Source organism: Corvus moneduloides, chromosome 1, assembly GCF_009650955.1.
Source record: "Corvus moneduloides isolate bCorMon1 chromosome 1, bCorMon1.pri, whole genome shotgun sequence".
Lineage (NCBI taxonomy): Eukaryota > Metazoa > Chordata > Aves > Passeriformes > Corvidae > Corvus > Corvus moneduloides.
Genome location: NC_045476.1, coordinates 114,025,888 through 114,041,858, shown reverse-complemented (window position 1 = coordinate 114,041,858; position 15,971 = coordinate 114,025,888). Strand labels below are relative to the sequence as shown.

The window sequence follows — 15,971 nt, the reverse complement described above, 5'->3', positions numbered from 1 at the left end:
GTGATCAGACACCAGCTCCTGCTACTTGCTAAAAGCAGAGTAGCTACTGCCAGGAACAGAAAATTAAAAGAGGAGGTCAGCCATCTGAGAGAGAGAGGAATAGCAAGACCAGATTGGCCATTATAAACAGACAATTTAAGCCATCATAATGGCTAATGTGAGGACTGATGATACTCAATTCAGGCTGTCCTTCACCGGGGGGCCCATCTGAGGTGCTTGGTGTGCTAGGACAGTAAGCAGCAAAGGGCTTCAGCCCTTCTTAAAGGTCTTGTTCAGATCAGACCTTTGAACCCATGTTCCTAGCCCCTATGTGCTGCAAGAACAAGGCACTAAAATTGCAATTATGGGATAAGATAGCCCCGGTCAGGCTTAGAACTAGGATGGTGTAAGTGAAAAGCAAAGCTTTAATGGAAAAAAACTTCATCAGTTTGATTTTTAATACATATGAATGTTCTGGCTCCACATCTCTCTGATCTCCACATCCCTCTGTTACACACACATGCACAAAGTGAACAACATTCATCTCCATGTCTCCGCTTAGTGATTCCTTTATTAGAACATTTGCAAGTATTAATTATAGACAACAAAGGAAATGAGAGTTGAGATTTATAAGCTCTAATCAGCTGAAGGCATTTCCAAATAAATTAATGAAACGAGTCAGAAATGACATTAAGAAATCCAGAACTGAATGTAAATCACAGTGACTTTGTACCTTCTCTGCCTTTCCCTCTTTTTCTTCCAACAGTCCCAGTGCTTGCCAGGGTATACGGACTTGAATTTAATTTTATGTAAAACAAGAAGGGTGATGGCAATGTGTGCTCAGTATTACAAGTTACAATACTCATGCATAAGAAGGAAAGCCAAAACTCAAGCTGGGACAAAATAATTTGCTATCACTTAAAACTTTCCATACAACCCACATTATTACTCAAAGCATACAGAAAGATTTGACGGGGATGTTTTCCCATTAAAGAGTGGCAGGTCTGATTTTCATGACAACATCTTGGCCCATTCTGGTGACCTGCTTGCATTCCTACCAATCTGTCCTTTCTGTGACAGGTTCCTGAGCTGTCTTAACACTCTCTTGTCCTAACACTCAGTGATTTCAATCCTTGTTGCCATTGGACACCTCTGTTTCCTTCCTGCAGGAATACTAGGTCAAAAGGCTGGTCTGTCTCAGCACGCCTGGCTGCTCAGGCCATATTTTAAGGATGACTGGGCATGTCAGGCACGCAACTGCAGCAGCCCTCTTCATCCAGTTTTGTATAACAGCTGCAGTGTGTGGTTCAAGTGTGTGAACAGAAGGTATGAGCCCAGTCACATTTCATTTCTCAGTGTCCTCAGCTTGTCATTCCTCTGACTGTAGGACACTAGATAACTCTTGGATAATCTGATCTCATGTATTTACCATCACTGCTGGTGCTGAAGGAAGAGAAGGATGAAATCTGGGCAAGGAAGCAATACAGCTTGAGCCTAAACAGAGGTTTCTCATTCACTTCTTTTGGTGACAGAAGTCTGTGGCATCAATAAAAAGCATGAAGAACGCAATTTTATGTAGCAGATGCTCAAAACTTATAAATAAGCCAACATTCAAAACAAAGGTAGCAGTGCTTCCACTTCAGTGTGGCTCTGCAAGGCTCCACTCACCAGGGTCTGTGAGGCTCTCTGGGCATGCAAAATACTAGTTTTGTACCTCATTATCCAAAAATAGCAGTTTAACATTATCTCCACAGACATTGTGTAAATATAAACACTACAGCATGTGTTTACAAGGCAACTCCTTGGTACAGCATGACAGTGCATGGCAGAATCAAGTTGTATTCAAAACCTTATGAAAAAGCCAAAAGAAAAGTCTTATGAAATCCAGACTGTCTGAAGACAAGCCCTGCCTCCATGATGGTGACACATGGTTTCTGCAGCTGCAATACACAGACCTTTCACTTTTAATTAAGCAGATGCAATTTTCAGGTTGTTCCTGTCTCATATCTAATTTGTACCCACAGGGCAGATTCCCAAATGTAACATTTTGTGTATTTTGAAAGAAAATTATAATTGAAATTTAAAACACTGGAGGGAGTTTGAGATGTAGAGAAAAAAACGCCTTTAACGGGTTGATCTTAGGAGCAATATTTGAAAATCTTAAGTACAAAATCTTGTCTCTTTCCAACAGAGCTGGAATATTTCAACAAATTTATCTGCATTCAGCCAAGGTAAATGGCAAGTCATGAGGCAATGGAAAAACAGTTCTCCTTCCCAAGAAGCCAAAACAACTTCCTTCATTGTAGAGCATGTGGCGATGAAAAGAGTACAAAAACTGGAAACAAATACCAAGATTTCTGCTAATGAATTAACCCGCTAATTTTTAAAATTCCTGATAAGCAACACTGCTGCCTAGACAACGGCTCATGGGACTGTGGAGGAAACTGGCTGGGTAATGATATCATCTCTTTCTGCTTTGCAGCATACTTTATTTTCTACTTTGTTTGGGAGAGAAGTACTGGTCCAAGAAAACAGAGAGATTGATTTTCAAAGCAGTTTGGAGAAGTGCAAGTTTATTAGACTTTTCTGAGTACGGCATGTTTTTCTCACCAAATCTTGAAATCTGTCTTAAAAACAAACATATTTCAGTGTGTGCGGCTTCTTTGTTTCTCTTTTCATAAAGTCTCTCACCTGGGCTTGACCTGCAGTATGTGTGGCACCTTTTCGGGTGGATTTCCTTACGAGAAGGGGGAAGGAATGAAAACATTTCAAAATCATTCTTTAAAATTGGAGATTTACTTCCATTTCTCAGGCATTTTCTCCTGAGTGGAAGGAATGTAGGATGGCAGGATAGCAGGCAGGCAAGCAGGCAGGCTGGAAAGAAGGAAGGCAGGCAAGCCAAAAAGGACAGAAGGAAGGAAGGAAGGAAGGAAGGAAGGAAGGAAGGAAGGACGGAAGGACGGACGGACGGACGGAAGGAAGGAAGGAAGGAAGGAAGGAAGGAAGGAAAGGAAGGAAAAGCTTTTATTAAAATTGTCTTTCCATAGTATCCCAACGAAACACTGGCTGTGATCAGAGCTATAATGAGTATCTAGTCCTTAGTCAACTTAATTGTTACACATGCAGACTAGACTGCATACAGTAAGGAAAACACTATCTAAAATCTGCTTTAAAAGTTATTTAACCAGAACAAATCATCTGGGAAAGTAAAAATATTTCTAACTGGAAAAATATTTCTCTATAGCTGAGCTAGGCCTCACAGCAAACCTTAATGAATTATTAGTACCTTTATTGTTTTCTTTGGCCCCTGTGCACTATATTTGTAAAAAAAGTCAGTAAAAAAGAGAACAATTGTAAAAAGCAAATATTTTGTACAAAAATACAAAGTTTTAAAAGCTCTTAAAAGTATATTCCATATTATTGATAAGAGTTGGACTATATATATATATTTATATAAAATCTATATATTCGTGTATCTGTATAATTTTCCTACATTTGGGATTTTAGCAAATCAAGCAACTGTTCACACAGTTGCGTTATATGTTTTTCTATATGAGTGACCAACAGTCTTACTCAGATTGATAGAATGTCTTTTCTCAGAAGACACAAGTTGCTTATGGATGTGGTTACTGGCTGGGAAGAAAATCTAAAACAGAATTAGTCCAACACTATTTCCTGATGCTGTGGGTCAAAAGGCCTTAAATAATTACAGGATGCTGGAGAAGAGTTACTGCTGAATTCCTTGATGCTTTTAAATCAGTTTTCAGTGCTTGCTTTTTTCTTTTTTCATATTTTTTTTTCGATTTTGGAAGTCAGTGTTGCTCTCTCCCAGGATTTTCTTCTTCTTCATGTAAGTTTCCTTAATATGAAGGTATCTGTAAAGTCACAGCCTATTATACTCCAAGTATTTGCCCTACAGTATGAGAAAAAAAAAGAAAAACAAAGAGAAAAAAAATCCTGTAAAAAGCCTGTGAAGATTAAACAAATTTCCAAAAAGAAAACTTACAGAGATCAAGGTATGTTAAAAATTTGAGCAGACTCATATTCAGATCCTGTAGGTCCTGGAGGATAAATATTTGTAAACCTTGAAGTTTTCTTAAAATAACAAATGTATGTAGGAAAACCAAGGTAAATTATATTGTTACTTACACACGGTCCTTCAATCTGGACCTCCAAACAGAGTTATACACACAAAGCTTGTTCAGCAGTTTGTTTTGTCTTAGGGGGCTATGGATGGGATGTAATTTTGGCTCTAGCTGACATTTATGTCTGCCTTCACTGAAATTCAGCTGACAAGTTTCCAACTGGAGCAGCCAGGCACCCTTGGCAAAGCAATGTTTAAACAGGTTGTATGGAGGAGATAACGTTTCAGGCAGAGCCCCACCATGAACACAAACAGCAGCTTTGACCACGTTCTGTGATGATGGGGCAGGGCTCTATGCAGCCATGGGAACCACCTGCCCTCTGCTCCTGCAGAAATGCCTGTGTCAACAGAAAGAGATGCCCTGTGGCAAACACCTGGCTGACTGCTGGGCCACATGGGCACTTTATGAGTCCTTCACTCCAGCTGCAACAGATGAGATGCTTATGGCCTGTGGACCCAGCTTCTCAGTCCCATGGGACATCTCCTGGCAGCAATGGGAATTTTAAGATCTCCTTAGCAGTCACCAAGTGCCTCCTATTGCACAAACTTTCAAAACAGAGTCTTTTTGGTTTCTGAAGGCTGGTGCCTGAGCCACCCTAAGGCCACCTTTACTTTGTTGTGTGGCCACTGAGCCTATAAAAACAGCTTCCAGTGTGGGTAGGATCTGGAGCATGTGCCAAATCATGCCCAAAATTTTAGGCATGTGTAAGGCCTACAGGAGATGGTCAAGATGCTGAGCATGCCATGGCTATAGCCAGTTGTGAGGCTGCTTTTTCCAAGTGCAATAAATCCAGCACTTGCATCTGGATCCGACTAGAAGTGCTTCACATGTGATTCCCCCTCTTCCTCAACAAGGCGCTGCTGTAGCATTTAGCCAAGATCTCACCTCTAGCTGTAGCACATTTACTATGGGCAAGATGAAATAATCCGACCAAGGGCCTTGCTTACCTTTGTCCATGTCTTTTTCACAAATGAAATTGTTAATATCTTCACAGTAGAAGTCATTCCAGAGCCCAGCATAGATCAACCCGGCACAATCTTCCCCTGGCCCGTGCCCATGATTCCAGTTATCAGGCTGCCCGATTTTCCAGTTTCTTTCCACCAAAAAGCAAGAGATATGATTGCACAACACAGCACACATGGCAGGTTTTCACCACAAGAAATTAACAAAAACATCATGAGATCTGTTCTGAACGGGAAATTCACATTGAAACAAACAATACATGACTCTTGCTGGAAATGGAAAACAGATGTATTACAGAGAAGGGAATCTATTTGGCCTCAGGCTGCCAAGACTCAGAGACCTAAATTTAGACCAATGAACTTTATTTTAGTTTCTGAGTGTACATCCACACACAGTGGGAGTGCTCCATGCTCCATGTGGATTGCTCCAAGCCTGCAAAACCTGCACACTGCATTCCTGGTGGCAGATGGGACTGAGAAGAGCCCATGGGCTCAAAGGTACTGCCAAGATGGCAACAGCCTGCCCTTGCTCACTGCAAAGGCACTCAGCCCTCTGACTGTATAAAGGTGGGCATCTTGGGAGGAACAGCAAAGATGCACATGTTTTAGGGACACAGGCTCAGATGGGAAGGGAATTCTACTGACTTACAAGGAATGCACAGAGTATATTTACAGGCATCTTTTGAGAACATTAGCTTTGATGGCGAAATTGAATGCAGCAAGTAAGAAATCTTACAGCAAGTGTTTCCTCATCCTGTTTTTGTTTAACGAGTGAGAAATGCTTCCAAACTCAGGACTCAAAAGCTCAGTTTTCCTGAAGAAACAGGTTGTTGAGGGGAGCTTGTGATTGCTGGCTGACACAGTCCATGCTCAGCTAAAAAACATGCCTGCCTGACACAGAGTGTCCAACCAGGCACCTGGGAGGACACACAGCTTTCCAGAAGTAATGAAATGCTCCAAAAATCTGTAACTAACAGCTCTGAGGTTACAACAGAGCACCTAAAACCACAGTGTAGTGGAAATCTACTAAAAGCAGTGGCTGAAGTGGGAATCCATCACAGTGCTGCCATAAAGAGGAAGAAAGATGAAAACGGGAAAGGAGGAAAAGAGGAAAATATCACGGCTCATTTGAAATGAATCTGACTTTTCCCATGTTTTTCATCTAAATGAACACCAATGAGATCACAGCTAATCATTTCATAACATCTGCCTGACTGTGTAGCCTGTTTTTCTAAAGCACAGCATGCTCAGATCTATAAACTCTTTAGTCTACTCCTCAGTATTAAAAATTTGGGTGGTTGCAATCTGTTCCATTTAGAACAAATTAGGTGTAGCCCTAGGATTCCTGGAGAGCTGCCAATTCAGTTTTCAGCTGGCCAAAGCATAGACGCCCTCATTTCATGCATTTTCCTTATGTTTAATGCTTTCCACTTGGATTTGGGCTCTATCTAAAGACTGGTCATTTTTTATCAGAACGAGTACTCTATTTATAGCCAGTTGTAATGCAAATAAGGAAAATTCAAACCAAAACAGTAAAACTGTCTGTGCTTTCCATCTCAACTTCGTAATAAAAGTCAGGAGCAAACGTTTTGGCAAGAAACACTGCGCTGCGTAGTTATGTGATTCTTTCATTCAACATTCAGTTTTCTTCCTGGCAAGGAAAGGAATCCTTGTGCATGGAGTAGGGAGAGAGAGAAAAAGCCCAGCACCCCCAGTAACAAATTAAATTATTGGCATCTACAACCATCTGGATCCATTGGATAGTTTCAAGATGGTGCTTTTAGAAGTGTTAGCAAGAGTGGTAGCACTGCTTTTTGTTTACGTACGTGTAAACTGGTAAGGATCCATCCAGCCATCTCCATTCATTTTCCTTCTCTGAATCTGTTAGTCCAATCCAGAAGCTGCCTTTCCCAAAAATCTGCCTTTTTATCCATTGCTGTGAAAGAAAGATCTTAGTCCGTAACAAGGATGACAGTCTTTGGAGCCAATAAACTACACTGGTTTCATAAGCCTCTTGTTACCAGAATAAAGAGGGCCAGAGAAATTTTTCTAAGCTGAAGGTATGTTTCAGGAGTTGGCCTTGGGATGTGTTGCCCAGACTAGAATCCCTTGAAGTGTTTGCAATGAGGTAGAGAGAGCTAGGCATGAAAATCAGGTTGACATGAAGTCACAGCTAATGTCTTATGGATACAAATCGAAAAAAACCCAAATAGTAAGCAGTTGTATCTTGACATCCCCACTGCCATGTTGAATAGTATTAAAAATAAAGTTAGATTTATAGTCAGATTAAAAATACTTTTGGGTCACACTAGTCCTGGGCTGCATGTGTCAAATCAGATAATTTAAAATTAAATTATATTCACTGCTGTAAAAGATACTGATAATATACAAGGCATAATGGATTCCATCTTTAAAGGTTCAAAACTCCTACAATTCTTAGCAGCTTTTCTGACTGCTCTGTCCTCACCACCTTCAGCATCAGCTCTGCTCACACTGCCCTTCTGCAGATGGAGAAGCTGCTGATCAGAGGGTGGACAAAATTCTGAGTCAATCAGTGCGTTTACTTCTACTATATGAAGTCATGATGCTCTCAGCTTCCCACTATCTTGTGGTTTCTACATGTTAAACAACTTCAAACTCCCTCCTTGAAAACCAGAAAGAGAAGGCAATTACCTGCTCCTCTTTGTTGTTGATGATAACCAATTGCGATTCTTTCTCTTCACAGAATAACTTTGCCTCTTCAAAAATTTCTCTTTCAACTGAAAAGTAGTAGCACTTTTCTGTATAGTTCTTCCAATGGGGAGAACAACCTGTGGTGTGAATTTTTGGTGTTAAGCCCATTCTTGGTAACTCAGCAGAGCAGTAATAGGGTCACTAATAAATGGAGGAACCCATACCCATCTATAGCATGCAGTATGTTCATGGCTTACCATTAGCCTCGGGTACGGATGTAGGTTCACTCTGTAGTGCCATTGGCATCCCTGGACCTGGTGGCCCTGGCGGGCCAGGTGGGCCCTTTGGACCGGGCAGCCCAGGGACTCCAGGTAGTCCAGTTAGTCCTCGTGGTCCTGGTAACCCTGGCTGTCCCACAGTTCCTTGCAGGCCTTGAAGCCCTGGTGGGCCTTGAGGTCCTGGTGGACCATCCTTGCCTGGAGGCCCTGGTGGCCCTGGGTCTCCACTTGGTCCAGGCAGACCCGTCTTGCCAGGAGAACCTCTCTGACCTTTGGAGCCAGGCGATCCTCTTGAACCTTTCCCTCCTTTTTCTCCTGGTGGCCCGGCTGGCCCAGGTGGGCCCTTCTCACCTGCAGGTCCCGGTGGTCCAGGCTCTCCTTTCTCTCCTTTCTGTCCTTTTAGGCCAGTGGGGCCAAGAGGACCTTGAGGGCCTCTGTCACCTTTAGGTCCCCTTGGACCAGGAGGGCCTGAAACAATGTAAGCATGCAAAGTGGGGATATGCACAGAAAACAAAACAAAAAGCCCACATGGGGTGGGATTGTTCAATACATCTCAGACCAACACCACTGGATATTTAACAACACAGAAACTGGGTTAACAGCTGTTTTCACCAGTGCTTGTAACAGTGCAGCTGCTTTCCAGGCCCTATATACTGTTGTTCATTCCTTGACCTCCACAAAATACAGGATACAGAAAATACTCTGATCCACCCAGCCATGTGAACTGGACAGTGACACTGTGCCCCAGGTGACCAGCCAAGGTGCCAGTCCCTAAAAGACTCTGTGCACTAGTCTATACTAGTTTATGCACTAGTCCTGTGTGTCGGTGGTCCTGTTTCCTCACTCTGCCACGCTCCCTTCTCCTTCTAGTCTCACCTCTCTGCTCTTAGACCCAGCACTTTTTCTCCTGATCCTGTTTGTTGGTCTTTCAATAATGGGGGGTCAAAAAGAGACAAAATGATGGATAGTGAGCAACAGGCCAACTGTGGGAAAGGCCAGAAATTGCAAATTGGCCAGCTCTAACAAGACAGGGAACAATAACCCATGACAGGAAATGGCAATACTGTGACAGCAATAAACAACAAAACAATTTGGGATTCTGTTCATGGATGAGCAAAACCCTCGTCAATACCTTCCCACCCCCGGCACCAATGTACATAATTCAAACTCCTCCAGAGATAGACTTCCAAGCTGGAATCATTTAGGCCTGGTTGAAATGAGAACAGTTAAGGTTAAGGACATATAATCTTGGCTTTAATGCAGCCTTAGTTTATTTGGAGCAATGGATTTATATTTGTGATTGGAGTTTTAGACGGGTTCACATCAGATTGGAAATATGAGTGTTCTTTTCATTTGGGATAATATTTGGCTGGGAGAAACCTCCTAAACCTGATGCTATTTATTTCTGGAGAAAATGAAATATCTCAGGATTAAAAACTAAGCAAAGTAGGATGTTTTCTGGCAGACTAACAACTGGCTTAAAGTGAAATAGCAACTTGTTTTTCAGTAAGGGTGGACCTTTCTGGGAATAGTCCAACATATATTTTTTAGCCATTTCCTCCTTACTGGGGATTGGTTTCTTGAGGTTCCACACCTTCACTCGCTTATTTTAGAAAACTAAATCAAAAGCAGATCCTGTCAGTCAGTCAGACAGAATAAAATTTTGCTAAGTCAGAACCTTCTTTCATAACATCCCCATTTTAGCTATGTAAAAAAGGCATAGAAAAATTAGTAAGGAAAATTCAAGCTACATGTACATTTCCAAAGTTTAGGATTAGATAATGGAAAACCCCAGGACTCTGGACCAGCATGCACTAACTTCCACAGAACTAAAGAACTAATGCAAGCAGGAATTCAGCACACACACATCATTAGGGAAGCTGCATACCTTGTAGGATAGTGAAGTTCTTGATGAGCTGGCCATGTTTGGAATCCACCAGCTTCATTTCTTCCATGATTACTGACAAATTGGCAACTTCAACATCTAACCTTGACCTCATCAAATCCTGTTGCACCTTGAGAGATGTAGAGTCTATGCGAATATTGGCTAGCGTGCTGTTCATAAAAATCAGCTCATCTGAGTGTTTACTTAAGGTGTCTGTACAAGTTGTCCTGACCTCGTTGAGATTGCTTGTCAGCGTCCGTAGGTGATGAGCAGTGTAGCTGATGTTGCTGATGATATTGACTATATCAGTTTCAAAGACCTGGAATCTTTCTTCTAGATGGCTGAATTTGGCAGCAGTTCTGTTTTCATATCCTTTATGCTGTTCCTGGAGATCCTTTAGACTTTGTTCGTTGGCTTGGGCAACTGTGGTGATGTTCTCCATCTGCCCACTGAAGGAGCTGAGCTGATTGTTCATGTCTTCAAGCGTATCATTGTTGGCTTTTGCCATTGCTGAGTTGTTGGCAGCCAAAGACTGTAAATTTTGTACTTTCTCCTTTAGCCAGTCGGTGTCCTTCCGGGCCTGAAGGACAACCTGCTGCAGATTTTGAAAGTCACTCTTGATTCTCGATATAGCCAAGCTTGTGTCTTCCATTGACTTTTGTAGGACACTGATAAGATTTCTTTGCTGTATTTGAGTCAGGTTTAAGTTGTTCAGGTTCATGATGACCACATTGTGAGAATGCACTTGGCTTTGCAGATTTGTTTGTATATTACTTGTGTCTTGTTGAAGATCATTGATATAGCCAGTATATGCTTGAAGAGTCTTATTGACACTGACGATCATGAAAGAGTTACTATCTAAGGCACTTTTCATTTGGTTCTGTCTATCATCTAATACATTTCCAGACTCTTGCAGCTTCTCCAGTGTATCTTTGTTTCTGGTAGTTTTCTCTGCAATGTCATGAAGCTGCTGACGAAGAGCCAGAATGTCAGATCTGAAGCTGGACAGTTCAGTGTTAGTATTCAAGGCTTTTTGTCCAGCCTGGTCATCTGTTGTACAGGAAAAAAAAACAAACCAGAAAGGCTTTAGGGTTTTTTTTAAAACACAGTATAAACCAGCACAGAGTATTTTAAGAACAGTCAGGTTGTCAAACTGTTCAACAGAATTTCTATGCTATCTTTTCCAGAAAAGAGAAACCACTGAGCAAAGTTCTACCTCTAGACAGAGAAAAAAAAGCAGAGAGGAATTGATGAAGACCTTGTGTCTTGATGAAGAGAACAAAAAGGTGATTCTGTCATCACAAATGGGAAAAACCACAGAGCATATGCAGTCAAGTAACACTGTGTTCTGAATGAAAACTGAATGGGAAACAGAATTCAAAACATTAAACAGGTATCAGCAAGTGTAGATTTTAAAGTTACAACTGGATTTTGCTGAAAGCTCAGAAGTTTTTTTTATCTGTTCATGTTTTCTTCCTTCTTTTCACTGCAGGTACAATACCTTCATTGTGATTTAGTACATGTAACTCCAATTTTTTAAATCTTGGGTTTAGTTTTACGTAAGTTTTAAAACAATCTGAGTTAGAGACAAAAGCTTTGCCAGCAGGCTACTTCAGATATATCAGGATAAGATATATTTCTGGTTTTCTCTCTAATACATTACTATTGCTTTTAATGACATTTATTTTTCCATTATTGTTTCCTCATGTTCTGAGTTTGAGGAAGGCAAAACCTTTAATCTTTGAGAAACATCTCTGCTTGTGCTTACATTGCCCTATGGAATACTTCTGGAAGCTTGTCTGAGTATGATAAAGCATTTGAGATTGCACAGCCTATCATCCAGGACAGAGAAGCCAAGGAAATAAGCAGTCAACACTTGCTTTCAGGGAAGACTCCCTTGCTTGACCTCAATCACTTCGCTAGCCTGCTCACAGTCCATTTATTTTTGTCCTCATCTAAGTGTAGCTATATTTATGAATTACACAGTCTGAAGTCCATAATTTCAGATTATGCTAAGACAGAGCAGTATGGTTTTTATAAATTACAGTGAATACAGCTGTGTATGGAGCTTTGTTTGGTGTGATTGAATGAGTCATGATGGCAAATGTCAAATGATGGCTTGTGAGACTTCAGCCTGAAGTGTTTATGGAGTCTTTTGTGGACGGACATCTTCCTGAGCACAGTTCCTCTCCCTGCTGCTTGTCTCACTCCCAGATCTTCTCAGCTCTGACTCTATGTTTACCTCTTGGCTATAGCTCAAATTCTACTGTGTTCCTCACACAGCTCTGACAACTGCCAGGTCCACATACAGCTAATCCCTGAAGGCCTGTCTTCCATTCACCACACGCTGTTATCCTTCTGGCCCTACAGCTGTTCTCTTACCTTTGTGTCCCCTACTCAAACTGCCCCAGAACTTTCCTAACTGCCTCCATGGCAAAGCCACTTAAATGGGAACTGATGATCCTGAGCATCTCACTGAGCATCCATCCAGCAAGTGTGTAAAAATGTGTGGTCATGAATGAAGCAAAGGTGCTCCAAGTTGTGAAAATTTAAACAGCTTGATATAATAACCCACATAGAAGCCAAGTGTAACACTTCTGTAGATGTGCCAGTAAGAGAACATCACACTGAATTACCCCATGTCTTTGAACTAAATGCAATGTGCAAATACTTTGGAAGCCAGCTTCTTTTTGGGGGAAAAAAGTTGTAAAAATTTATAATCAAGCTGTAAGCACGTAAGTTTTCCTAGAAACGCACGTCTCAATATATGGTTTATGGAACTAGACAAAATTTATTTCAAGAATCACATGCATGTATGTGTATATTAATACTTCTACAATAAAAACTGTATGTCTGTGGCCAGGAAGAAAGGTAAAAATGTACACTTAGAGAGTAGAATCGTTATCCATGATTTTTTTTTACATCTTCCTGCAAATTGAAAACTTTGATAGCACTTGGGAAATCCAAACACATAACAATCTTATGTCCTGTATTCCCTTACGTCCTGTATTCCCTGAGATGATCAAGAAACATTTTGTGGAAGTAATCCACTCCCCTCAGACATAAGAATTTTGAATAGCTGATTATTTGTGTACCTTGTAAAATGGCCTTCAGTTTTGAATCTTAATTGCTAAAACACCATCAAGATGACTGGGTGACAGATTCTCATTTTATGTAGAATCCCTTGTGCTGTGGAACAGCTTCTGCTATGTTTTCTATCTCTACTTCAGAGAAGGTTCTCTCCTGAGGACAACATTTAAGTGTCTGTTTATTTAAGTAGAAATGCTTTCAGAGTGAGTTCAGTGGAAATTGTAAATTTTGAAGTATTCTTAAAATGCTCTCCTAAGTAGAGCTGATCTGAACTCATTTTAAGGACTTTACCAAGTATTTGAGAAACTGGAATAGAAGTGCTGTATCTTGTCATGGGCAGAGATTTTTCAGACACATTTCCTGCCTCCATCTGCCAGGAGAACACCCCAGATCCATAACACAAAGGGGCTTTGCCTGTGTGTGGATTACCTAATTTCTTCAGATCACTCTCCACTTCTGTGAGCTTTTCTGTGTATCTTCTGTGGGACATTTCCAGGCCACCTGTCACATTGTCCATTTTTTCTACAACTAGGGGAAAGAGAACAGTATGTTACGGAAAGAAGAAAAGGGAAATGATTTTAAAAGTCTAGTAAACACTAAAGCATACAAAACCTCACACCACTACCATCAAACAGTAAAAAAAGAAAACACCTTAAAATTGCCTTGCTTGTCATTACACTCTGCTGCTGCTCTGTGAAATGTTGGAAGGATGAGCTCCTACTTGCTGGTGGACCCAGAACTCTTCCACTTCTTCAGTCTGCCAGCAGTCCCTAGACATTTTCTTTTGCCCATGAGCAATCTCTCTCCTGAATGAGGAAATCCCTCTTTGTGGGTTTTCCTCATGAACAAAGTCCTTTTCTTTTAACAGTATTTCCACGCTTCAAGCACAGTGCTGTGGCAAAGGCAACCTGATTGTTAAAGGCTCAGACATGTGAAAAGAAGACTTCCTTTAATTTTGTTATGAGCCATTTCTCCTTAAAAAGAACTTCTTTTTCTTGTGCCTTTTCATCATTAAAAGTTGCCACCTGGATAGCAAACTTAGGACTGAGATAGTGAGATAGTAACTACTAAACGTTTTGGGGGGTTTAAACATATTGATAATGGTACAGATCACTCAAAACAGTCTTGAAACGATTCTGTCTTGTTAAGATTGAAAGGATGGTCATTCAGGAAGCGCAGATTTATGACTGATCTGCAATTTATTTTTAATGCCTGAGTACTTGTCGCTGAGACATTCAATTATTTGATGAAATTAATATGGGAATGGAAAAAGCAGAGCAACAAATAAACAGCCCGGGGTGGCTTCCAGTGGCAAAAATGTGAAATGCTTGCAAGGTTAGAGGTGAAAGCCTACAGCTTTCACACCAAACATTGTCTAATAGCCTTTTGTCTTCAAGCCACAACCAGGGGTAGAAATTGCTTCTCATCATGAGATTATTTAGTCCTTTTGCTACACTGGGAGCAGAATGGGTCTGTAACAACCCTGGGAGAGGCTACGTGATTTATTGAGCCAGCTCCCTCTTTCAAACAGTAGAAATAGCGTTTCCCATGTTTTGCAACATGTTTTGTAAACCTGTGTGGGGTAGGGGGTTCCACTCTTTCTGTCTGTGAAATGATCTGCAGCTTGGAAAGAGTCTCATAGAAGTTGTTGCTATGTAAAGATTTGGGTTTTCACAAGAAGTGAAATTTAAGGATCTTTTGTGGCTCATAAGCAACCACATGAATCCCAGACCTTTACAGTGTAGTCCATCAGGTGCTTCTTCTTTATTAACTTTTGCCTTTGTTTTTCTGATTCTGGGTACCACAGTTACACAGAAGGCTTTTACTGCTTCCCAAAAACCAACAGGAGAAAAAACAGACCAAGACTATCTGATGCAATGGCACTAAGGTGAATGAAGTTACAACTGGAGAAAAGTCTCAGGGTCTTCAGAGAGACCAGACATCCTTTGGTGAATTACCTGCCTGCTCCATTCTAGGCTGCTAAAAAGGCAGTAAAACAGAGGCTTTACTGTGTGTGCAAAGTCAGAGTGTGGCTTTCTGTAGTTGAGATGATGACAGATCGCTTGCTAAACACCAGACCCAGGCTACAATAATGGCTTTGTTTTTTCAGAGGGACAGTTGCTCAATACCTTCTGCTTTAGAAAGAATTCTTCTCCCCATTATAGCACTAATTTTTCTCTGGTTCTTCTGCCCATTAAAGTTGTCAAAAGGCTGTATGCCATTTTTCCTAAATAAAACCAGAGTTGATTCTCTGTTTGTCCTACCCAGCTGTATTCCAGGCTGGAGCCCCGATCAGCAAAGGTCCTTCAGCTACTTCTGACACTCCGCTGATGCATGTATACACCAATGTATCACATGCAGTGAGCGTGAGGACCATACTTGGCTTTTCCTTCTGGCTCTTGGCAGCTCCTTGTTCAGTCTGTGGTGTTCTCCTTTGGCTACAGATAGTCAGTGTGAAGGGCATGGCTCACTCTGGGCATTTAGAGGGACCTGATGAAATCATCTGCATTTAAAAAAGCAGGCCTAATTCAAGTGTTTCTGCTGAACCTGTGCCTTGACTAGCAATGTCACATCACCTACGGCTCTTGTTAATTCAGATTTAGTGTAATATTCAACTGTTTTCCCCAGTTATGCAACACACTTGGAGTCAGCAAATAAATATATATTATCAGTAATTAAATGAAAAGTGTAATTTCTTCTTTTTGCTGTCCAAATGAATACCAGTTTGTACTTCAGATCTGAAGTCTGTAAAACTCAGATTTTATACTATCACATAACAAGTATGTTTTCATACACTGAAAATGTATGAATGAAATCTAACACTGGAAACTTGGGTTAAAATATCACCCTGAAGAGTCCAAAGCAAATGAAAACAGTAGTAATCCTATCAATAAGTAGTTGTCTGGCAGTTAGATGAGACTGAACAGCAGTAATTATACAACAGCATATGGTATTTTCA

General features: G+C 41.0%; 1 protein-coding gene across 1 annotated transcript in view; it reads right to left on the bottom strand.

Annotated features, from left to right (window-relative positions):
• Window positions 1–524: 524 nt before the first annotated feature.
• COLEC12 (collectin subfamily member 12) overlaps window positions 525–15,971 on the bottom strand; it is a 96,460-nt gene continuing 81,013 nt past the window's right edge. Inside the window, exons 4-10 of the mRNA XM_032123197.1 lie at window positions 13,442–13,540; window positions 9,926–10,972; window positions 8,017–8,505; window positions 7,760–7,896; window positions 6,913–7,022; window positions 5,072–5,217; window positions 525–3,892 (exon numbers count right to left, since the gene is read on the bottom strand). Coding sequence (XP_031979088.1) covers window positions 3,873–3,892; window positions 5,072–5,217; window positions 6,913–7,022; window positions 7,760–7,896; window positions 8,017–8,505; window positions 9,926–10,972; window positions 13,442–13,540 — 2,048 coding nt within the window. The 3' untranslated portion in view covers window positions 525–3,872. The remainder of the gene's footprint in view (window positions 3,893–5,071; window positions 5,218–6,912; window positions 7,023–7,759; window positions 7,897–8,016; window positions 8,506–9,925; window positions 10,973–13,441; window positions 13,541–15,971) is intronic.